The sequence below is a fragment of the Tyto alba genome, unplaced genomic scaffold (genome assembly GCF_018691265.1).
Source record: "Tyto alba isolate M040663 unplaced genomic scaffold, T.alba_DEE_v4.0 Super-Scaffold_28, whole genome shotgun sequence".
Lineage (NCBI taxonomy): Eukaryota > Metazoa > Chordata > Aves > Strigiformes > Tytonidae > Tyto > Tyto alba.
In genome coordinates, this window is record NW_024881302.1 from 16900205 (window position 1) to 16923685 (window position 23481).

The 23481-nt window shown below is 53.8% G+C and overlaps 1 protein-coding gene across 5 annotated transcripts; it reads left to right on the forward strand.

Moving 5' to 3' along the window:
- Positions 1–59: 59 nt before the first annotated feature.
- CDIP1 (cell death inducing p53 target 1) lies at positions 60–23151 on the forward strand. 5 transcript variants are annotated; one of them, XM_042798549.1, is made up of 6 exons: positions 60–110; positions 19389–19489; positions 20126–20224; positions 20612–20758; positions 21021–21285; positions 21847–23151. In XM_042798549.1, the coding sequence occupies exons 3-6, from the start codon at positions 20140–20142 to the stop codon at positions 21956–21958; spliced, it is 609 nt and encodes a 202-aa protein (XP_042654483.1). In that variant the 5' UTR covers positions 60–110; positions 19389–19489; positions 20126–20139; the 3' UTR covers positions 21959–23151. The 5 variants fall into 5 exon arrangements, with proteins under 5 accessions (XP_042654483.1, XP_032854185.1, XP_032854182.1 ...); XM_032998294.2 differs by lacking the exon at positions 60–110 and adding an exon at positions 135–439 and having other exon boundaries at positions 21024–21285; XM_032998291.2 differs by lacking the exon at positions 60–110 and adding an exon at positions 136–439.
- Positions 23152–23481: the final 330 nt, after the last annotated feature.

Genomic DNA, 23481 nt, shown 5'->3' on the forward strand with positions numbered 1-23481 from the left:
GCGCGGAGAGCGGCGGCCCGGGCCCGCCCCGCCGCGGCACCGCCCGCCGCCCGGCCCGCCCCGCCCCGCAGCCGGCAGGTGCCGGAGCCGCCGCCGGGAGCCGGCAGCCGGTAGGTGCTTCCACACGAGGCCGAGGCTGGGGGACGGGCGCTGGGCCCGGCTGGGCCCCGCAGAGCGGCGGGGAGGGAAGGGAAGGGAGGCTTGGCGGGGCCGGTGTCCCCCAGCCCCGGGTAGGCTGCGGCGGCCGCCTGGCAGCGGGGCCGGCCGGAGGCGTGGGGACACCGAGCGTGGGGCTTGGGGGGAACGCGCAGGAGCCCAGCACCATCCACCGCTGATAACAGGGAAGAAAAGAAGTGCCCCCCCTAGCTCCTCCGGGCAGAGGGAAGGTCTGCCGGGGCTGGGGCGTTTGCTGCGGAGCCACGCGTCCGGGGGAGAAGAGGTATGGAGAGACGGTAATACAGGCCGGGGAGAGGAGGAGGCAGCCCCGCTCTGGGACCGGCCTTTAACGCTGTCTGTAGCGCCGCAGGGTGCCACTGAAATCTTGCAAAGCTTCAGCTTTGTACCCTCAGCAATGCAGGGAAGGGTTGGGACAGGAGGATCGAGGTGTCCCGGAGGGCTGGAGCAGCGGGTGCGGGATGAAATTTAATCGGATGAAAAGCGAGGTCATGTACTTGGGAAAAGACTTTCCGCTGTAAGGCGAGCGCTCCAGCCCAACTGAGGTCATGCCAGCTTGTGGAGAGGACGGCTGGGAGCTGCCAGCGGGGCACAGCTGTGAGAAGAGCAAATACAATCCGTTACCCAGACAGATCCCCGGGAGAGGAGGGAGCCAGGCCTAGGTACAAGCGTGTGTGTTTCCAGTCATCCCTGCTCAAGAGAGATGAGCTGGGGCTGGAAATGCCTGTTCAGTGATCAGGAACGATGAGCCAATTTTAGAGGAGCTGAAAGAAGCTTCACAAGCAAGAAGAGAAATTATGATGATGGGGATGGTATTGTCCATCAGCACATTGGCAGTGTGAACCCTGTGAAACAAGCTAATGGGTGACGCAGCACAACAACAAATAACCAATCCATAAATGTTAGCGGGAGACTGGGAGGTCTTTAGCCATGAGAGCGGTGAGATCTTGGTTCTGCCTCCCAAGGGGACAAGAGAGGCAGAAGGGTGGGAGCTGTTAAGGCAGCGTTCAGTTGCTTTATGAAAAGCACAGTGGGATGGGGTTGTTGCTGAATGGAGGGATGAAGCTTGGGACCCTGGGAGTAGCTCCAGGGGAGCGGGAACAGGCAAGCTGGGATGGACAGTGCAGTGCCAACGTCCTGTGGATCATCCCCGGGAGTCACACTCAAGGTTAAACTTCTCCCAAGTCACTCCAAGCACAGGTGTGTGCCCCTTGGCCCAAGGCATCACTAGAAAAGCTGCTCAGAAATGGTCTCCTTGCACCAGTGAGAAATGGTGAGGGGACTGGTGCCTGTCGCGTTCCAGGCTGAGCCTAAAATATCAGGTGGTAGGCTAGGTCAGGCACAGTGATTTTAAGTAGAAGTGTTTTAATTTATAATAGTTTTGGCCTGTATGTAAAACTTGCTGAGAAACACTTTGTGAATATGCGAGATACCCTCCTGTTTGTTCCCTTTCAGCCAGCGTGCTTGAAATTGGGCTTTTGTTTCAGCAGGAGCCCTTCTGCTTCCCAGAATATGTGACTGGAGTAGGCAGTAGGGGAAACTAGAGTGAGTATTATGTAGCATAATATATAACCATAGCATGCCATTCATTCATTTTTAGGAACTAAACAAACTCAGGTCAGCGTGGAAAGCGCAGGCTGAAAACTTCCCTTTCCCAAAGACTTCTCTGTCTAAATGTAATGATGTTCTTGTGCCCCAGGAAATCCCTGGAAGCGTTTAGCAATGTAGCTGCTCTGTTCTCCCTAGGCATTATTTGAGGAAGGAATTCCTGCTTGGAGGTAAGGAGGCAACAACTTTAGGAACTGGTGCGAGGCATTCTAGTGGTGTGGCTTGAGCACAGCTGGGGGATGAGGCTTTAACAAGGGCAGGGTGATGGAACAACGTCCCCAGAGTGATGCCAAGTGGAGCAAACATGCTCAGTCCTCCCAAGCTGCTGTTGTAGGGGTGGTGGGGCTGCGGTGGCTGTGTCTGCTCAGGGCTGCACTTGAGCAGGTGCTGGGAGAGCGGATGTGTGTGTTCATATGCTGACTACCAAAAAATCTTGCCACAGATGTGACTGGGACAGTTAGAGAGGGACCATCTTTTTCAGAACCTGAGCCTTCCCTAAGAAGACGGAAGACCGTGTTGAGTTTCTTGTTGTGTTCCCTCAACAGGTCTTGCACCTGAAATTCGGTTCCTTGTATTTTTCTTCTGACTGGAGCTCCGTCTCAGCTGCTGTTATGAAAGGAAGGAAGGTGTCTCTGCCAGCGCCTTGTTTTGGTTTACGAGCACGTTTTTGTAGCTCACGTCCTAATCAGCCATGCTTTCTGTGCGTGGGAGATAACGGCAGCCGCTTTCCTTCTGGGTGAAGCACAACTGGCAGATAACGCTCTGGGAGCGCAGCTAATGCACTCCTGTAGCTGAAGGGCATTCAGTGAGGGGCCAGACTAGAGCCTGCCCACAGACCCACACTGTGTTTCAGGGGATTTTGGGTCCTTGGCATGGTGTTGCCATCTACAGAAGTGTTCCCATTGCCAGTGTTACTCGCCACCATAGCAAGAGAAGGGATAGAAGTAATTTTATTATGTAAAATACTATCGTTTTCCCCTTTCAGATGTGAATTTAGCAGATAAATACTTTAATTTAAAGGATGTGGTTGATGCAGAGGTCTTCCAGTACGAGGATGAGTGGTTTTGGAAAGAGATACACAGACTTCTAGTATCTGCTCTGATCCAAGACCAATTTTTTGCTTATGGGTAAAGAGAAGTACAAAACTGGGTGTTCTACGTCTGTTTGTGGTACCATTGTAAAGCCCTACGTTTGATGTCTTATAATTGCTTTAATCAGGAGGGAGTATTCTAGATTGAAAGAAGCCAAGTTTTTAAAACTATTTTTAATAACGTTTTTTGTAGGGTCTGCAACAGGGCTGTACTTCACTTTTACTGGCATTACCCCAGCTCTGTACCTGTGCTGAATGTACCGTCAGTACTGTGATAGTTTTTCTGTGTGCAGGCTCACATTTACTCAGCTTTGCACCCAGCCGAGGAAAAGAGTGATGGCTGCCAGGTGAGACAAGGAGGAAATAGTATTTGCATAATAAGGAGATTAAAATAATAATGGAGGCAGCGGAACTGAATATACCTTTGAGCTTCTAGAGATCCAAACTGCAGTGGGAAGGTGTTCTCCCAGACTGATCTGTGCAAAGCTGCTGAAAACAGGGAGGACGGGAGAGTTGGACAACAACAAATAGATGCTGATATGCCTCATGGCTCTTAGCAGCAGTCAGTGATGTTCTAAAAGGAAAGATTTTAATTGTACAGTACATTCCCTTCTCCCCGATACAGTAAAAATGATGGTTTGTAGTGGGAACTTCAGTTGCTCTGCAAATCGCTGGAGGTTTTTGCTTGGTTTTGCTTCCAGGACCTGATTTTGCAACTGTTACGCAGGCAAAACACTCCAGCCTGACCTGATTGACTCTGCTGAAGATTTCAGAGCAAGGCACCTGAGCACACAAAGTTGCAAACACAGATGTGGATATAACTTTTTTTCCTTCAAAAAACACATGATGAGCACCTTCTGCCTTGGGATGTGATACTCACCTTGCTGTTTTCCTGTTGTTCTCAATTGGCACTTGGTATCCATTCTGCAACCAGAGAGAAACAGTACGATTTTTCATAAACAGCGTCATATCTTTGCATTCTCTGATCAAAGGGAACACAATTAGAACAGATGACATAGGAAACCACAATCCATTTTCTCAACAGTATAAAGTCGCTGAGGCAGGGGGAGCACAGTTTTTATTTCAGGCACGATACGCTCAGGGAAACTCTTGGCTGCTGTTACAGTTTTGCTTTGGGCTCATTCATTCATAGTTGCCTCGTGGCTGCAGTCTAAAATTTGTTGTATCTGTGGTGATGAAAAAGGGCTGTTTGAGAGCCCAGAGAGTATAGCAGGCCTGTGTTGTCATAGGTCTGGGTAGAGCATGGAGGTAGGAAGGAAGCTGCTTCGTGCTGCACATCTCCTGTGTGAGGCCCCACTTTAGTGCAGCTATCTTTAATCTGAACTCTCTTAGCAGGCCTGAATCTAGAGTGGGAAAATAGAAGAAATAACCCCAAAAGATGGCAATGTAATTAGCATCTTAGGAACTGTGAAGAACAGCTGCTGGCTGTGTGTGATCACAGAATGGAGAAATGAGCTGGGGCTTTCTGTGCAAATTCAGTAATACATTTCTCTATTACCTATTGTGATTAGTAAAATAACTCTACATTAGTAATAGTTATGTTTCCTTTGCCTCCTTTATACATAAGAAAATGGAATAATACCCAGTTCTCTTATAGATTAAGAGAACTTAAGATAAAGCATTTGTGCTGAGATGGTGGTCCCTTTGCCCTGAACCAGTGTGCAGGTGAACATTCCCTATTGTGTACGTCTCTGAACCTTCTTTGATACCCAGTCTCTGCATTTAGAAAGAAATTCTTCTTTACCTTGCCGTAACAGGATGGATACCTATTAAAAGTTTGGGAAGATGTGTTTTTGGAAGGATACACTTACTGTTTCATCTTGCATTCCATCTTACAATCATAAATTCCACCCATCACATCTTACTGTGGTACGTGCACATCCCATGCTCTAGATATATCTCACCTTTATTTACCCATTGCATTGTGTGGTCGCAGAGAAAAAGAATTTTACTATACAATTTGAACCATGAGAGCCCGTTTGCTTTGGGAGTTTCCTTGAGCTCTCATTTTGGGAGTTAGTGTCAAGGCTCTGTCTAGGTGTGAAGGTGTTGTAGTTGTCCCAGCCAGTCCCAGAGCTGGGAAGAGGTCAGGTCTGTGGAAGCTGCCTTCTCAGCAGGGTGCATTCCCCTGCCCTGCCCGGGACGGGCGATGGGAGACTTGGGGACCTGTGCAGGCTGCAGGGAGAGGCTGCTGCGGAGGGGTAAGTTAGGCTCTCTGAGATCCCCTGTGGTTTATACTGTCTCCCTAAAAAACAAAAAACAAAACCAAAAATACAGCCCACTCTCAGACTACAAAGACTTTGCAAGTGTAAAAAAGAAAAGCACAGAGGCTTGCTCCCTCTTGCTGTTGGGTTTCATGTGTAGACACAGTACGCTTCCCGCCTTGCTCCAGATTTCAGCCAGTATTGTTTTTGTGAGCACTGACGTCCCAAAATGGTATCTGCTGCACGTATCTTTACAAAGGAAGCCCTGACTTACGTCATTTGACAATTGAATCTCTTACTGAGACCAGACGTGGTGGCTGAGGCGCAGTTACACGTGAGCACAGGTTATCTGCCAGAGCCTGGGGACGGCAGGCACCGTCAGCCTGCTCCCAGGAGGGATGGACTCTGAGGGTCTTCCCACATCTTTCCTTTGCATCTTTAATCTGGCAGTACCTCACAGTGCAAGATAAAACAAGTTGTTGTGGGGGGGTTACCAAACATGTTTTGAAGCACTGTTATTTGATTGAAAAGATAGAGCCCCCTCCCTAGTTTGTGAAGGGTCGTTGAGGAATTGTATTAAAAATAAGCCCTCATTGCTCAGAAATCCCTTGTGCTTTCTCCCAGAGCCCCACAGCTGGAGAGCAGGTATAATCTTTTAGATTATGGGTGAGTGAATAAGATTACTGTCCTGGGGAGAATTATTGTAAAATTGATTTTATTTAGGTCACGGGACAAAGATTGTCACATGGGAAGACTTGAGCAAAACTTAACCATAGCCTGGTCTTCCTGGGGGGGCAGAGGGGCAGTGCTGAGGCTGTCTGTGAGATGGGAGCACTTGTCTTCTGCTCGGTTGTTCGCAGAGAGTCGTAGGAAGCCTGTCCAAGCCACCACGCTTTAATTTGTGCCCTTCCAGTGTGGGTAAGGAAACAGCTCCTCACCCTCTGCTAGTGGCTGAAATGGACTGCACTTTCCCTTCTGGAAAGCATTTGCCCAGCCTGTAAAGTCTTTGTGATATTGGGATGCTAATGCTGTAGAGGAACAAATAAAAACAAAGCTCAGGGCATAAATGGGGAGCATTTTGTGTCCTGGCACACGGCTGAGAGGGTGTTGCACTGAGAGGCTGGTGCCGGGAAGCACCACCGACTTTGCCTGATTCAACCAGAGCTAAATTTGCCTCCCAGGAGCAGAGGGAGGGTAGACTGCTTTTTATGGCAGTGCCATGCGTTTGCAGAGCTTTTAAAAGTAAAGATTGGCTAATATGTTCTGGATTGACTTGTTCATATCTCCAAGACCCAGAACAGCTGCTGTCCATGTTTTCTCTCCTTCCTTCCTTTTTGGGTTGTTTTGTTGTGTTTTGCCTTTTTTTTTTTCCCCTTCAAATGGCCATGACTCAGCCCTTCCCCGCTGCTCTCTGAGTTTCCTGGTTTCTGAATAGGCTATTCTTGGGACAGTGGTTCCTGACAGATAGGAACAAGGGGAGTGTTGTGTTGTTCTGTTTTGTTTTGGTCTTTTTTTCTCCTCTGGCCTGTCTTAATGCTCTGCTTCCCTCTGTTTTTTTTCCTTGTTCCTGAATTATTGAATCGTCCTAAATTGTTGGGCACCAGCTGGGGCGTGTTCTTGTCCTTGTACCAAAGGAGACTTCTCAGGCACGATCCAGGCTGTGATCCTTGCCCAGTACCAGCTTTTCATTTGCAGCAGGGTGGTGGTGACGTGCCTAAGAGCGTGGAGGGTTAGACTGGTACGGCTACGTCTACTGTAAAGCTTAAAACCCCCTTGTTTTAGCCCCTCTAATTCCAAGGGGCTGTGTTTGGCTTTCCAGTGATCTACCTTGCAGGGGGTAGGTCCAGGTGAGGACCACTTCTTCATGCCGTGTCCGTGCGACACAGGCGATACGGTGACTCTCACTGCAGACCTAAGAGGCAGCGCGCTCCGGTTCTAATGGCTAAGCATGACTTTGGATGCATGCTGCCTCTGTGTGCACTTTTGCAAGCAAGGGGGGAAGTATAAACTAGAATTTAAAAACAATGAAAAAAAGATTTCTGGTTGCTTAATTAGTTATTGCCCCCCCATGGATGGCAGAGGCTGAAAATCTGAAGGATTCTCTCTCTGAAATGCTTCGTGATGCACTTACACAGCTTCTTATCATGGACAGATTTTGAATTTCTTCTGAAGTTTATTCCTCTCTAGTGTGGGCTGGGGAAGGTCACCTTGCAGTGGCAGGTAGTACACCCCAGGCTAGGCATGCTGGCTGCCACTCTTGTGGTGCAGGTACGCAGTTGGAAGTGAACATGGTGTCTAATACTAAACAATCTTTGCTGGGTTTTAGTTTTATTAAGAGCACAACTCTTTCTGTCAAGACACAGTTGTATGTGAGGGGGAAGTAGCCAGAGCTGTTGTATATTTTGCCTTGAAAATACAGTTAGCTTTTTAAAAAAAACAGAGGCACTCTATGTTTTCTCAAAGTCTGTGGTTACCAAGAGAAATTTCTCAGACAAAAGTACTAGAGGGCTCAAAACACAAGGGTAGTGTTCTTCTTTAGCATCCCTCCACGTTTTTGGATATGCTGTATTGTTGTTAAGCCAACCAAGATAAAAGCTTTTCTGTGTGAGGAGGCTTTGAGAACATTCACTGCCAGATTAAATTAGCCTTTCAGAGAATAAATTAGTCGTTGTGATGTAGGCAGCCCCGTTCACTGCAGCTGTAAAATCCACGCACGCTAGTACCCGCAGCAGATAACTTAAATGATAGATGTGATAGCTGTGTTCGGGGTAGTGGTGTTAACTTGAGATTAGATTTCTGGCTGGTGATGAATGAAAACCAGCCTGTTGAATTTTATTGATTATTTCTCCAAATAAGAAGCAGGCCACCCTTTCAAGAGAGGGAAAGGAACTCCTGGGGTTCACTGCAGCTTCATTTTGGGAGGAAATCATGGACTAAAGCCAACACTGTACCCCTGCTGCAGTGACTCCCCAACCTGGGATGCTTTTGAGGTCCTCAGGGGTCCCAGTTACCCAGTGTGTGGCAGAAGGGGACCGTTGGAGCCTTGTGTTGAAGGGGAAGACAAGGACTGGAACACAGAGTGGAGGAGGGCTGTCACGATGGGATTTCCATGCTGCTGCTGTCTCCTTTGGGCTTGTGTTTTAACTGACCATTGGATAAATAGCTGCTGCTAGTGTGTGCGTCCTGCCCTTTTCTTAAAGTTGTGTTCAGTTTGTCTTCTAATTAACTTAATGCCTTTATTCTGCTTTATGGTACAGAAGAAAGTGCTCGCAGGAGGCGTGGATATATGCTGAAGGCTCAGCTTGTTCTTCCCACCTGCTCTGCTGTGTCCATTTCAGCTCTTCCAAAATCTTAACGTAGTCTTTGAGCAAGAGGGTGAAGCTGGGCCTTGAGGCCACTTTCATTGCCATTAAATATCAGCTCTTCCCCTGGGCTTGTTGTAGGTCTTCCAGAGAGATGTCATCTGGATCATATTTGTGTTTTGGGAATGGAGGTTTGTGGCTCTGAGCTACAGGTGGTGTTATTTTAGCCTTTAAGACTCCCTCTTGGGTGCCGTGATTCAGGATGCATTAGCGCGGTGGGAGCTCGGTTTTGAGCTGGCTGCTGGGCTATTCTGGTGAGAGAAATAACAGTTCCCAGCTTGTTCAGTGGTGTAGCTGTGGGAGCTGCTCTGTCTTCATCAGGCTCAGGAGAGGATTTCAGTCCTGAATCCGCCAGAGCAGCTGAGGTATTTACCTGTCCTGAGGGCATCTTGGTATTATGTGCTTGAATTTTCACCAGTCTTATCCCCTGCTGTGAGAGCAGTGACCCAACCTTAGGACTGTTCCAAAACCCTCTGACCAGCTTTACTGTTAATTTAGCAGTAAAGCAGTGAGGTGTTGCCTTGACAGAGAGACAGAGAAAGGGTTTAGAAAAGCTTAGAACGGGGATTTGAGGAGGTGCGTTGCTTTGAATCCAGCTGCTGTGGCTAGATTTTCAGCGAGAGGTCTTCCGCTTGCTTTGCAGTTCTGGAGTTGGTGCGGCTCATATCCAGGTGATGTCCCACTCATTCCAAAACTGGTGCCTGGAGAGGTAGGAAGACATCATATCTCTTCCTTCACCCTTGCTTTCAAAGGGAATACAGCTCTGTGGGCCCAACTGAAGATCTTACTGAACTTGGCTAGCTGATTTGTGTCTTGGTCAAAGTTCTTGTCAGATCTGCCAGGCTAACGATGTGGCCTTGCATGTCTTTGTTGTTACCCCTGGATGACTGCTGCACGTTGCCTCCAAGCAAGCAGTAGTGGCATATCAGGCTCATGGGGAAGCAGCTTTTGGCTGATCTGAGGGACAGATACATAGCAGCTTGTTACGTGGCTTTGTTCAGCAGATAGCAAGAGTTTTGGGGAAGGGGTTACGAAGGAGTTGGCAGGAATTTGGTGCTGCAAACTGAAACCAAAGTCACAAAATGCTTTGGAGTAAAAATGACTTCCCTCGACTGGGAAGTCACTGCAGACTAGCCAAGTCTGGCTGGAACTGGAGGGAGAAATGGGACTGGCAGGAGCTGTGTGTAACTCAGGGGTGCATCCCAGAGCTCCCTCTGAACCACCGCAGTGCTGCTGGAGACAACCCAGCACCGGGCACACTCAGTGGCTGTTGATTAACCCAGGGGGTTTCCCCTTCTGTGAGCTGGGACATCATCATCTGTCTTTGAGTAGCCCAGATGAGCTGGGCTTGGGAGCAGGGGGGTGCAGGGTACCCTCCTCCTGTCACACTGCCATGGGACGAGCAAGCCCCACACTCTGGGCCACCCTGAGAGAGGTCCCAGTCTGGAAACAGGAAGGTCTGGTCACGCTGTGGGAGCAAGAAGGTGAGTGTGATAACATGAGCGGCCTCAGCACGGAGGAGTTCCTCCAGTGCACGACTCTGGATGTGCATGGGTCCTCCTTGTTGGCAGTGGGACTCGGGAGAGATCTCAGACCTCACATACACACTCCTGCTTAACCCCAAGCCACGCTTCTTTGCAAAGAGTGAGCCGTGGCCTTAAATGAAATTGAGTGACATAGAGCACTTCTCACTAGTCCTCAGAAGAAAAAAAAAGCAAGGTGACACTGTACCTGTTAAATCTAAATGTCAGCAGCTTCTCTGGCACCAAGGCAGGGGTATCTGTGAGGATAGAAAATGCTAATGTTGTTGGAGACTGGAGTCAGTCCTATAGCAAGCTGGTGAGATGCCTTGGATAAAAAACCATCAGATCCGTGACATATGTTTTGTACATCACTTGGAAGGAAAATGGATCTGGAATCACCACCAATGTATTCAAAATTATTTTATTGTGTTGCAGAATCTGCAAGGGAGTTCTGAATAGGCTCTTGGGCTCTGATTAATTCTGAAACTGAAATGTGGCTTCATCTCCACAAAAGTGCTGATCCCCTATGATTCTAATTTCCTCCTCCTTTGGAGCTTACTGTGTTATTTAATGGAAGTCATACATCTAATCAGTTTGATTCAGCAATGATGTAGCTATATTATTTGACTTTCTCTCAAAAAAATTCTGTAGAATGAGGGAGTAATGAAAAAATGGGGTGCATAAAGGAATAAAATATTTTTAGTGTAGTTTTGGGAAGGAAATCTATAAAATCCTGAGTTGTGCTGTGAGACGTAGTGGGTAATCATCCTGTATTCATCTTCTCTGTGTGAGAGCCGAGAGGTGCCACTGAAATGGGCAGGCAGCAGCCTGTGACAGCAGGAGACACTTTTTCATGTGGGTAACTGAAGAGCAGAACTTGCCACTGCTGTCGGTGGCAGAGCTCGGTGAGTTGGGGGGCTGTAAAGGAACTAGGGTGGTCCATGGAGAAACTCCAGGCTGCCTAATCTCTAAAACCCTGGGAGGGACTGACAGGGGGGTCATTCTGCCTTTGCTTGCCTCCTGACTTGTCCTTAAGCATCTGTTACGGGCTGCCATCAGAGGTGAGCTGCAGAGCTGTGACTGTCTTTAACGCGAGAAGCTGCAGAGCTCCTGCCTGATCTCCTCTGGGACTTCTGCTGGCTGTTAAGCTTCTTGAGCTGGGGTTTTTTTGTTTGCTTCTTTAAATGAACAGTTAGTCTTGTGGCACAGTTAAGTTTGGTGTTATGTTAAAACACTAGTACTGGAGTAGATCTTGGTTTTAGTTGCTCTAGATTGTTGCAGGTTATGTTATTAACATTATTAACTAGATATCAAATAGATGATGTAATGCAGCATTTATCCTCTCAGGGGGAAGATTAAGTAGATGCACAGAACTCCAGGCAACAGCTGCTGATATTGCTGGGTGCTTTCCCATGGATCTTACAAAGCATTAGTTTGGGCAGTTTGTGAACTTCACCGAGAGCCTCACAGAAAAGCTCTCTGGCTCCCCAGAGATTTGGCTTGCAGCACCCTCCTTTTCTCACCTAAGCCTCTCTGGAGCAGATTGCTAAGGTGGAGAGGAACTCGGGTTCATCTTTAATGTTTCTTTTAAATCGCATCTTTACATCCATGAGAACACCTGGCGTATTGTAGTCTGTCTTCTCTCCTGAGGCCAGGTCACCAGCTGGTAAAGTCTGACCAGTAAGCACCTCCGGAGTGGGAGGGAGTGTGTTTTCCAGGGCCAGCAGCAGCCTGGCTGCACTGTTCTCTGTGTTTGCTCCATGTTCAGCAAACCATCTTTTGTCTGAGTTCAGCTGCCCTGGTGCTCCAGAGTGCACGCCTGAGCCTTCCCCGGTGCCCCTAAATGTGTAAGGGCTGAGGTTCAGTTTTGAAGTGTGGGGTAATGGCCTCTCCTCGCTGGAACCTCCCAGGCCTCCTTGAAGCCCCTCTTGGCTTGTGTTGGATGTCACTGCCGGCACGGCGAGCTCTGCAGACGCGTGGTGCTTCCCGCGGCTGTGTGCTGCGGCTTGGGAGCTCATGGCAGAGAGCAAAGAGCTACCCCGATTTATTCTTTTCATTTCGGCTGGTTTTTCTTTAAATGTTCAGGTTAACCTGGCAATGCTGCTTCTGCAGCCCGGATGTGGAGAGCCAACAAGCACTTGGTCAGCCCATCTGGAGTGGAATAGCACTGGAGAGAATCCCAGAGGCAGCAGCAGGTCCTGAGAAGCGCTCCTCCCGCGCGTAACCCTTTGTGGGTGTTGGGGATAAACCATCCTTGTCTTAAGCAGGGGGATTTTGTGTCCGGTTTTCCTGATATCCATACAGAGGAGCTGTGTGAAGCAGTAATTTGAATCTCTGGCTGAGGACAGCTGAGCCTGGGCTGTGTCGTGCAGATTAGCTGACTGTGCTTTGGATTTAAAGCCCTGAGAAATCTTGCATTGGACACAGCACCTGGCTTCCAGCGAGGATTCTGCTCTTAGCTGATTTGCCTGCTGGGTTACAGTGGCACAGAGGAGGCCAGATGACATGTCTGGGGTCTCAAGGTAAATGACTGCAATGGGGATGCTCCTCCAGAGATTCGCATACTGTAGAGCAGAGCGGGGAGCTTTGGCCGTCTGACGTAGCTGCACTGAATGGTGAATAACCTTCTCCTCCAGCAGTCCTTTGTTTTAAAGGACTGCTTCTGCTCTGCTTTGCCAGCAGAGCTCTCCACTCCTGCAGCAAAGAAAGAGCCCGGTCCTCCTGGCAGTAGCAGTTTTCTGCAGCTGAAATCTGACTGCAAAAGTGTGGGAGAAATCTGCTGCTCTGCAAGCAGCCTGGCTGTTCCTGCACGGTGGGTTTGCGCTCCCTGGCAGCGGCGCTGGAGGCGCAGGGCTTGCGCTTGGGGAAATGAAGCTGAGTCGCTCAGAAAAAAGAACAGACCTTTTCCTTAGTTCTTAACTTGGGTTTCCATCTGTGCCTTGCGCAAGTGTGCTGTAGGCATGCGCCCTCTTGCTGTCTTGCCCAGGACCAGGATGATGAGTTGAAGAGGTGCTGCTAGGGTTAACAGCGGAGTAAAGGAGGGGGTACGTGCCACCTGGTCAAGGATTGCCAGGGCATCTTCTTTCTAAAAGAGGCTGCAGCACTGTCTGATGTTTATTCTTTCCCTCCTGGCTCTGGGGAGATGGTGTGCAGGCTGGAGGCAGCAAATGTGCACGGGAAGACGCAAGGCTGAGGGGGAAGTTTGGCTCCTTCACAGGCAAAACAGTTGGTTTTCTTTTTGTTCTGCATAAAACCCAGGCAGAAATAACAGCTAATACTGCTTTTTCAGCGGGGATTTTTGCTATCTTTCGTTTCAAGGTAAGAGCTGTCTGTTTTGAATTGCATGTGACGCTTTTGGGAGCAGTGGGAGCTGAGCCACATCCCTGCAAGCTGTGTGCGAGCATGCGAGAGAGCATGCGTGTGGAGAGGGCAGCATCCCGGGCTTGCTCTGTGGTGCAGGTGCAACGCAGAGAACACACTGCAGAGCAGGCCCAGGCTGGGCTTTGGAGAGGCTGCTCAGCAATACCGGTGTGGAGGAGGGCAATCGTGACTGCCACGGTCAGCGTATGGCTCTGTCCACCTCTCATCCCACCCTGCTTGGTTCAGTCTCGCTACCCCTAACGGCATTCTAAAGGGTAACAGGCTTTTGGTCAAATCACATTTTGCCAGCATCTGCTCTGCCTTTTGTGCTCATACACAGCACACTTGTCTGCCTTCCTAGTGTCAGTATTTCCTTCTTTCTGGGGCACGTAGGAGCCTATGGCACACAGGTAGCTTTCCTGGGGCCTGGAAAGCTGGCGTAGTGTTAGCCACAATGCTGTTCCTTTTTTAAAAGGAAGGAGGTTGGCCACAGTAAGGGAGCCCAGCTTCTTTGGAACTCTTGACTTTGCTTTTAAAGATGTGTTTACAAAAGCCTGGAAGCTGAAATTTTTGTCTTGTTTGATGTGCAACGAACCTGGAAGTGGTTGTGTCCTTTTCTCTTAGTTATTAATTTAATTTTAGTGTGTTTTTTCCTTTTCTAAATATCGGAAGTTATTTCTTTATGGAGGAAGAGCTCCAAAAACGTGCAGTAGCAGCTTTTGAAGTGCCAACATCACTGAGCGTGTTTGGGTATGACCAAACGCTGCTTCCCGTCTTAGAGGCAGGAGCCACTGCTCACATAGGCCAAACAAAGTCAAATCACCGTGGGTCTCCAGTTATCAAATGCAGGAGGAGCCAGGACAACGCACACGGTGTTTCTGCTCGTGGGAGCAGAGCTCAGCTGCGCAGCGAGGCTGACTCAGAGCTGCACAGGGCCAGTGCTGCACCATCAGGGTTTGCACGTGAGTTAGGCTTGCCAGCGATCCGGTCTGTCCTTCTCAGGGTTGTCTCTCCCTTGGTGATTTCATCCAGGAGCAAGCAGCTTGAAGTGCACACGGCTGCTGCCTGGGAGGAATGGCATTGACTTTGGGTCTCCAAGCAGTGCAGGAATTATCTGTGACTGTGCTCTTCGTGGTGTTATCTATTTTATGGTGTGTTAGCATATGATACGCTAGGACCTGTTCAGGTGGTGTGATGTTCCCTGGTCCCACTGAACGCCACAGTTCAGTTGTTTTTGACGTGTGGTTGGATGGGCAGACCTTTCCTCTTGCCACGTTTGAATCCCAAACTGTCTCCGCAGTGATCCTGTGTGACGTAGCGGAGGGAAGTACAGCCAGGGGGGGAACACTGGACCCTAACACATCGGCTCCTCTCATTGCTGCTGTAAGCAGCTGGGAGGGCTTCGTGGGCACCAGTGTTGGATGTGTCAGTAATGGGAACTGTGGGCTTTGGGGTATCGATCCCTGATTAACTAGAGCTGGGGTTGCTGAGCACAGGAAGGAGGCGGGTGAGAAAGCTTTGTGCTTCCACACGCAGGGCTGCGTGCTGCCCCACTGGCTCTTTGGCTGTGCTCACTGCTGTAGAGAAACCTCAGACCAGACTTCTTGAAGCTGGGAGTGATGCCCTGATCTGGGGGGCGGTCAGTCGAGAGACGTGCTGCCACAGGTTTGTTCTTCTCCTGACCCAAAAGCTGCCTGGAGTGGGACTTTGGGTCGACCAGGGAGCACAGAGCCAGCTCTAGGGGAGGACACACAGATTGAAGCCACAGCCAGGGTGGGCCAAGCCCTTTCTGCCTTTGTGGCTGCAATGGAGACGTGCTCTCCTGGTTGTGTCTGTCACACCGCTGTGCCCCAGCAGGGCTAGTGGGAGCGGTGGCAATCTGGATCTTTGCTCTTTTGTTTTCTTCAGCAAATCTCCAGCCTAGCCTGCGCGTAGGCTCCCGTGCAGCTGTGGTTTAGTCCCTCGTGTCCCCACGGAATCCAAGCCACCCATAATGGCCACAAGCAGCGAGATGGTAGGGGAGGACGAAGGGTGGCCGGGTGTGCCCGTGCAGTCAGTGCTGCAGGGCAGGTGAAGCTTGCTGGAGCAGCAAGACCAGCCACGGCTTGCTGTCCCATCCAGGCTGCAGCAGCACGCGCCGGAGAGCGTGCCAGCGTGGGCGATGCCGTTGCCACAGCCGAGCACGGCTTCAGGTTGCCGATCTAGACAGAAGGGAGGTAACGGTCCTGCACGGCACACACAGTGCAGAAATACCCCGCCAGAACGCCGTGCGTTCAGCCTAGCAAAACAAAGTCTGAGTCAGGGTATGATGGCTGTTTGCAGCAAGCAGGGGAGTGAAAGAAAGCTGTTCGGGCACAAGACTGGCTACAAATAAACTAGAAACTGTCAGGCCGTCAGAGCAGTGGGGGGCCTGGAACAGGCTTCCCAAGGGAATAGCAGGAGCAGGACAGCCAGCACACCGCTGGCACCTGAAGAGAAGTTTTGGGGTGTTATCTCCAGAGAGGGAAAGAGGGATGGGCCCCCTCTGTCCTCTGATCCTTGTTCTGCTTGGTTTGTCATGCTGCCAGCCCGTGGGGGCCCTTTGCTTGTCTCCTGTGTTTAACGGGAGCAGTGTTTGCGACTATTGTGTGGTGGGTTCACTTTTTGCAGTTAGGTTAAAGAAGAGGCAGTGAAAGCTGTTCTTCCAGTTGAGAACTGATCTGCACTTTTAGCTGGAAATAGCATCTCCTCTGTCCATCCTTCTACTGGTAACCGACTCCTTTTGAGTCTAATGATTTTGCAGTGTGTCCTTGCTCCCAAAGGACCTGCACTAGACATTAGTGATTCCATCAGATCTTGAACTTAAGCCTGGTAAACTTGGTCCAAATTATTTGTAAGCTTTTGTTTTCCCCTAGGTGTTCAGCTGATTTATAAGCGTGGTTATTCAAGTAAGCCCTAGTGTGGATGCAACTTCTGCAGGCTTTGCCAGCATTTCTTCCCACATGAGACCAGCTAGTTTTGTCTAAGCTGTTTTCGTGCCACAGAAGTGCACTGGTGGCTCAGCTTTAGTAAGCCGGCATGGTTAACGTGGGACAGCTTCGTAGTGTGCTGGCATGGGTGGCTGGAGGTCCTGGGGCGAAGCGCAGCCTGCCAGGGGTGTCATCCCTGGGCAGGGCTCTCCGGGCTCTGCGTGCCGCGACACCTCTGCGGTGAGCTGCCGCCGCGCTCCGCGTCCCTGTCTCTGTGGCGGCGCCGTGGGCAGGAGAAGTCTCGTTTCTCTTCTGCAAGACAGAAGGAGCAAAGTAAGTCAGCTTCACCAAAAGCTAGTGAGTAAACCCAGCAATGACCAGCAGCAGGAGTCCTTGTTATGTGCTTCTGGGGATCGTGTTTTGATGCAGAATGCTTCTGTGGTTTTGTCTAGTGGCTAGATCTTCCCAGCTCACCTGTCTGCCCACATACCACCAACCCACCCTCTCCCAGGAGGGCACTCTCCAGGCTCCCCTCTCGCCCGCGGTGGGGGGGATGCTGCTCGGGGAAACTCGGCCTCTTTGCAGGGGTGCTGCTAGCTAGCTCCTGAGAGCAAGGTTGCCTCCCTGCGCTGCTGTGGGCAGACGAGGGGGAGGATCTGGGTTGCTTTGCTTTGGCTGCGTTGCTTTGGAGAGGCAATACTGCAGGATCATCCATGCCAGGGTGGTGAGTGACAAGCTGGGGTAGCTCCCATCCAGCTGTCCCAGCGTGGAGGGGAAGCTGTGTGCCCCCCAGCTCCCCGCGGAGCGCTCTGGCGGATATGGGCTGGGGCGGGTTTTGTGCTTCTCGCATTAAGATAAAAGAAAGCACAGGAGAAACAGCTTCTAAGAGGCTTAAAAGCAACAGGCTTTCTTTTCCTCCTGGGAAGGGCACACTGCCAACGTCTTGCTCTTTATAGATCTCTCTTAATAAGCAGAATATTGCTTTAAGAGTGACTGAGTCTGCCAAGTATGAGCAGAACAGTTCTGCTGCTTCCTTCATCCCAGTTGCACGCGTGGCTCTGAGGTCCGCTGGCCGTTGCCTTCTTCTGCTGGTCAAGCTGGCCGGATTAATTGCTGGCTCAGTCTGGGGCTGTTGCTTCATCTGATGGGTGTTTCTGGAGTGGCTGGTGGAGCACGTGGGTGGGATTGGCCTCTTGGTCTCCTGAGTTTTCTCACCAGCTGCTTTGATGACAGGGGGAGTAAGGCTGGTGAGTGTTGAAAGATGTTATGTTATGGGAAGGCAGCGTCTGAGCGCTAACGGGAGGAGATCTGTTACATTAGAACAGCTGTGGGCTCAGCTGGGCTGCGAGGGCAAGGAAGGTTCCTGGCAGGCCGGTGTCTCCAGGTAAGGACTCAGGGATGCTCTGGTTGGGCTGGGCTCATCCAGGAGCCCTGCAGGCACGGGGACAGGAAAGTCCGAGGCTCCTGGGTGCGCAGGGTGGGTTGGTTGGCTACTTTCAGAAGAATAAGGCCTCCTTTTCTTCGCATCCCCAGTGAAGCTAAAAAGAGCACGGCCCAATTTGTAGCTTTGTAGGTCACTGAAGGAGAAGGAGGGCTCTGCAGCGCACTGCACTTCGGCTGCTTTCCTCTGCCTGGAAGCGCTCCGTGCCGCAGCAGCTCTGCCGTACCCGCTGCACGGGCCGGCTCTCCTTCCCCTGGCTCTTAAGTAAGACATTGGAGAGAGGAGCAGGAGGAAGATCACCCCCAGCACTACACTTTGAAGCTGTGTGTACTTACCACTTCAGACCTCTGGGGAGAAATGCGGACGTCCTGGGGTGACCCTACGCCTGTCAGGGCTTTGCTCTGCTGCTTTGGGGGTCAGCAACGGGTGTTGGTGCTGCTCCACAGTCAAGCGATGGGTCGTGGTGCTCCGCCGCGGACTTGTGACCTGAGTAGATTTCCTGGCACCTCGCAGGAGGCTGATGGGAGGCAGGGAGTGCGAGCTAGGAAAACGGGGAGTGGAATAAAGCAGAGCCAAGCAGGTCAGGGGAGGGCTGGATCTTCCTTCCCGTGCTTGCCGAGGCCTTGGCTTCGCTTGACCCGGCAGCTGCAGATGGAGGTGGCTGATGCCCCACAGGCACCCCTCCGGGCACGCCAGCGATGCGGCGGGGCTGGGGCGGCACTCGCTGCCCGGCCGCTGCCTGTGGAGGCTTGGCCCGTGCCCTGGGCAGGTTGCCCAGCACGTGGCATCGGTGCCGGGGCCAGGGGGACCCTCGCTGCCTCTCCCTCCCTAAGGAGTGACCCCAGCGGGGTGCTGCCCATCTCAAACCCTGCTCCGGCAGCCCTCGGCCCCGAGCTCTCTGGGGCTGAGCAGGTGGTTTGTGCCTCACCAGGGCTGCAGGGAAGCCTTGCTGGTCATGCCTTGGTGCGGGCAATGTGGCAGCAGTGCTTTCTTTGGCCAGCTTTTGGGGTCCAGAGCTGCCCTGGTTGTGCCCATGGGATTTTTGTGGGCTGATTGTAGCCTGGGTGGGTTTTTCTTGCTCAGTCAGAAGCTGCTGGAGGGGGACCTGTGGGACCAGCTGGGAAAGCACTGCCCTCACAGCACGCTGGCCTGCCTCGAGGAGAGCAGGAGACCGAGCGGAACAGGACAAGCAGGGTCACGTTTGCTCCTGGCCCACTGGGGACGAAGGATGGGGGGTTTGGGCAGCTGCTCAGAGCTCCTAGGGCTGCTCCCTGGGCACTGGCAGCAATGTCACTGTGTCCCATGCCTGATGGCAGCCTTCCCAAGCACCGAGTGAACAGCCTCTCATTTGTATTTCCCAATTTAGTCATGTCCTACCAGATATAACTGAGCCAGAGTAAACAGGGAAATCAGGTTTCCTGATGTCATTGCGCTTCCTTGGAGTTCAGAGCGTGTCGGTGGGGCTTTTCCATGTGCCGAGGACGTGTAGCCTGGTGCCTGCCATCGCAGGGGCACACGTGGGGAGGTTCCTGCCCAGAGCCGCGCTCCCCACGCCTGTGCTGGGGCGAGGAGGGGCTTTGGCATGGTGGCCAAGGCAGCGCTGTAGCAGTGGCTCCTCTCCATCTCTGTAACTCGCTTGCTGTCTCCTTTCATGCAGGTTCGTGGGGTAAACCGGCTTCCAAACTACGCTGCTGCCAAGAATTGTTTTTCTCAGCTCTGTCGAGCCCTCTGAGCTCCTTGGTGCAAGGAAGAGGACAGGTAAATTTTACCCGATCTAAAATATTGTCTCCAGCTATTAAAGATGGTCTTACCTTAACTCACTCGAGAATATTTAGATGCTCTGTGGGTTTGCACCTTCACTCGAGAACATTTAGAGATACCCTGAGCGTTTGTACCCCTCTGCCTCAGGGTTTGTGCTTCAGGCTCGGGGTCCTGCCATCCCCTCGGGGCGCAGCGTCTCGTGTCACTCTGCTGGGGGGAGCTGGGGAGCTGTGGGCAACGCGGGCAGCTCGTCCCCACCTTTGGCACCGTAACGCTGCAGCCGAGGCGCTCGGCAGAGCAGCTTCTATCCCAGCGCTGCCCCGGCAGGCGGCCCACGCCGCCGAGAGCCGCACCGCTGAGCTGCTGTGCACCACGCGTGGGCGTTACGGGAGGGGGCCCTGCGGGGCCGGCAGGAAGATGTTACACCCTGGTTTTGCTGCCTGGGTCGAAGCCCATCCAGCTTTGGGGCTGTGGCCTTGTTTCTGCCCGGGGTGGGTGCTGAGGCCGGTGCAGCGGTGGGACCAGCCCCGGAGCCCTCTGTGAGCTGCCACCGCCCGCCCCGAGCACCGCGCAGCTCCGGGCGGGCGCCTGTGTGCAGCCCGGGTGCTCTTCTAAAGGCTTCTGTCCTTGCAGGGCCGCCCTGAGCCATGTCCAACGACCCGCCGCCACCCTACCCGGGCGGCCCCTCGGCACCGCTGATAGAAGAGAAGCACGGCCCACCCCCTGCGGCAGGTACTGGGGGTCCCAGTTGCTCCGGGTGACATTGCTGGGGGGCAGGAGCCCCGGCCGTGGCCTCTCCCCGCAGCTCTGCCCTGCGGCGCGATGCCCCCCCAGCTCCATCTGTCACTGTATCACCCTCGGGGGTGGCAGGAGGTGCCAGGGGAAGTGACGGGAGCAGAAAGCACTCCCTGCTTAGAGCCTGGCTCTGCGCCCTGCTGGGGATAAAGTGGGGTGAATTTGGGCTTCTTGTAGCCCAGAGGATGTGGCCTGGGGGGGGTGTGTGTGCCCCCCACCCCGTGTTGCATCCCCCGCTTTCCTACTGGGGCCAACCTCCAGACCACTCAGCCAAGTCACCATCTCCCCACCAGCTCTGCTGCCTGACTCCGTGTTTCCTTTCAGATGGCGTTGCCCCAGTCGTGGGCCAGCCCCAGGGGGTTCCCATCCCCCCTCCTGAATTTGGGCCCCCCCCATATGAGCCACCCTCGCAGCCGGGGTTCGTCCCCCCCCACATGCCCACAGACAGCTCCGGGCCCTACGTGCCACCTGGTGAGTACTGTGAGGGGGGGGCTGCACGGAGCAAAGGGTGGTGATGGGCCGTGACACCCCCCCCCCCATGCATGTGTCTCCCAGTGCCCCGGGGTGGGTGGCTGGGTGGGGTGCTGGGGGCTGCCATTCGGGCCTTGCAGCGAGGCTGCTCGGGGTGGGGGGCAGCCTGGAGCAGGGTGCACTCCCCTCCCCTCCCCGGTAAGGATCTGGCTTTTCCTTCTGCACACGAAGACGTTCACCTGTGCCCGTTTCTTGTTCCTAGCAGGTTACTACCCGCCCCCAGGCCCTCACCCCCCCATGGGCTACTACCCTGCTCCGAGCCACTACCCCTCCCCTGGGGGCCACACAGCGACGGTGCTCGTCCCGTCGGGGGCTGCCACCACGGTGACGGTGCTGCAGGGTGAGATCTTCCAGGGTGCCCCCGTGCAGACAGTGTGTCCCCACTGCCAGCAAGCCATCACCACCAAGATCACCTACGAGATCGGGCTCATGAGCTTCCTCCTTGGCTTCTTCTGCTGCTTCGTGGGGTAGGTGCTGCAAGCAAAGCTGGGGCCTCGGGGGTGGTGGTGGTCACTCAGGCCTGGTCCTGGTGGCCCCGACGCTGGTGGCCTCAGCGGCAGCCTCAGCACTGAGCTGTCACTGAGGCAGCAGATGTGACAGCTCCTGGAGAGCTGGGCTTCCGCCAGGGAAGGGGAAGGTGCCACCTCCAAAGGGCTCTTGTAGAACCTGGCATCAGCGTGGGTGCAGTCCATTCCCCCCACCCTGAGAGCCACGGCCTCTCCTCACGGCCAAGGGCTGGCAGCGGCGGGGGCTGTGGCAGGGGATGGGGTGCTTGTCCCAGCCCCCTGCCCGGCGGGGGAGGCAGGTCCGGCCTCGCCGCCTGCGTGAGGCTTGGTGGGAGCTCCCTCCCCTCCGCGAGCTGCCAGGGGGGCTTCGTGCTGCCCCACGCAGCAGTGGCTGGGGGGTGTGTGTGTGTGTCACGAACTCCCTGCTCGTGCCCCTGCCCCAGAGCGCACCCCACTCTGTGCCCACCGGCTGCCTCGGGGGGTGCCCGAGCTCACCGCGCTCTGCCTCTCCCTCTGCTCCAGGTGTGATCTCTGCTGCTGCCTGATCCCCTGCCTGTTTGATGACTTCAAGGATGTGACCCACACGTGTCCCAACTGCAAGGCCTATATCTACACCTACAAGCGCATGTGCTAACGGCGCCCCGCGAGCCCGAGCCGCTGCACTGACACCGGCCCCTCTCCCGCCGCCGCCCTCCTAGTCTCTGCGTGTGCAACGCTCCTTCGCTTCACCCGCCGGTGGTGTGTATGTGTGTGACCCCGGCTCCCTCCCACCTTCCCCCAGCTCCGCTCCTCGCTGTGAAGGGTTGGCAGGGCGATGCTGGTGCGGGTGCGCAGGGGAAGCGGGCCCAGGCCCCCGAGGCTGAGGTGTGGGTGGATCCCTCTGCACCCCCTTACGCTGCAGGGCGCTTGCGCAGCCCCTCTAGCCCGGAGCAACCCGGGGAAGAGCAGCAGCTGCTGGAGGCGCCCACAGTGATGTGCTGTCCCCACCCCTGGGGAGCTGCGGCAGGCTGGGGGGCAGGTGCTGCCCAGGAGGGGAAGGGGGGGGACCCGAGCAACCCACAGCGGAGACAGCACCACCCTTGTGGCACTTTTAGGAAGGGGCTTGACGGCAGGAGCCAGAGGGTGGTGCCACCCGTGCCAGGTTTCAGCAAAGCCCCTTCCTGCTGCGCAGCACTGGCAGAGCCGTCGTCGTGGCACGGGGCAGCAGCCCCGCACCCTCCATCAGCACCTCCGTCCTGCCAGAGCGGCCGCTCCGGCTGCATGCGCCTCCTCCCGGCCCCTGCTGTGGCTCTTTCAGCAAAGGGAAAAAACAAAACCCAAAAACCCCAAACCCTTGGCCCTTCCTCACCCACCTGGCAAACTGTTGGCAAAAAATGCATCTGGCACGTGGCTGCCTGCCCCGACGCTGTAGATGAGGCGTTTGTTACCCGGCTCCAGCTCCAGAGCAGCCCCTGCCCTCCCGCTGCAGCGCCCGTCCTGCCACCGCCGCGGCTGCACCCTCTGGGCTTCCTCCTTGCGTGGGGGTGTTGGGGTTTATTTTTAGCTCCCGGGCTGTAGGGCAGAAGGAAGGGGGCAGTGACAGGAGCTGCCAGCAGCACCGTGACCCACGAGGGCCAGAGGACCTGGGAGCCAGTTGCAGCTTCTGGCTGGGCCGTGTCCGGCCGCAGCCAGCGCCGCTGGGCCGGGCAGACCCCGAGGGGAGCCGGGGGGGTCTCTCAGCAGGAGGCTGCACACACAGCCTGGCCTGCACGGGCAGCTGCTGTTTGCTCAGAGGTGGAACTGTGGCACTAGTCAGTGTTTTTATGTAAATAAATAACAGACCCTGAACTCACGCACATCTTTTCTTCTCACCTGCTCCAAAGCAACAGCAGATCTGCCCCGCTGAGGATGAGGAGGGATGGCAGGGCTGGGGCTGGGCACTGGAGGAAGAGCAGCAGCTTTCTTACCCCAGCCCAGGGCAGCAGAGGCCCTGGGGGTTAACGGGAGCTTTCCCTGCCCCTGCCTCAGCTGAAGAGGAGAAAAGCCCCCCCAGACTGGGCTGGGAGGAAGGCCAGGGGTTGCCTATGTCACCCAGCCCAGGGCCGGAAAGCAGAGAGTGTGACCTGGAGCATCTTCCCAGCAGAGCAGGAGCCCCCTCACCCCAGAAAAGCCCCAGGC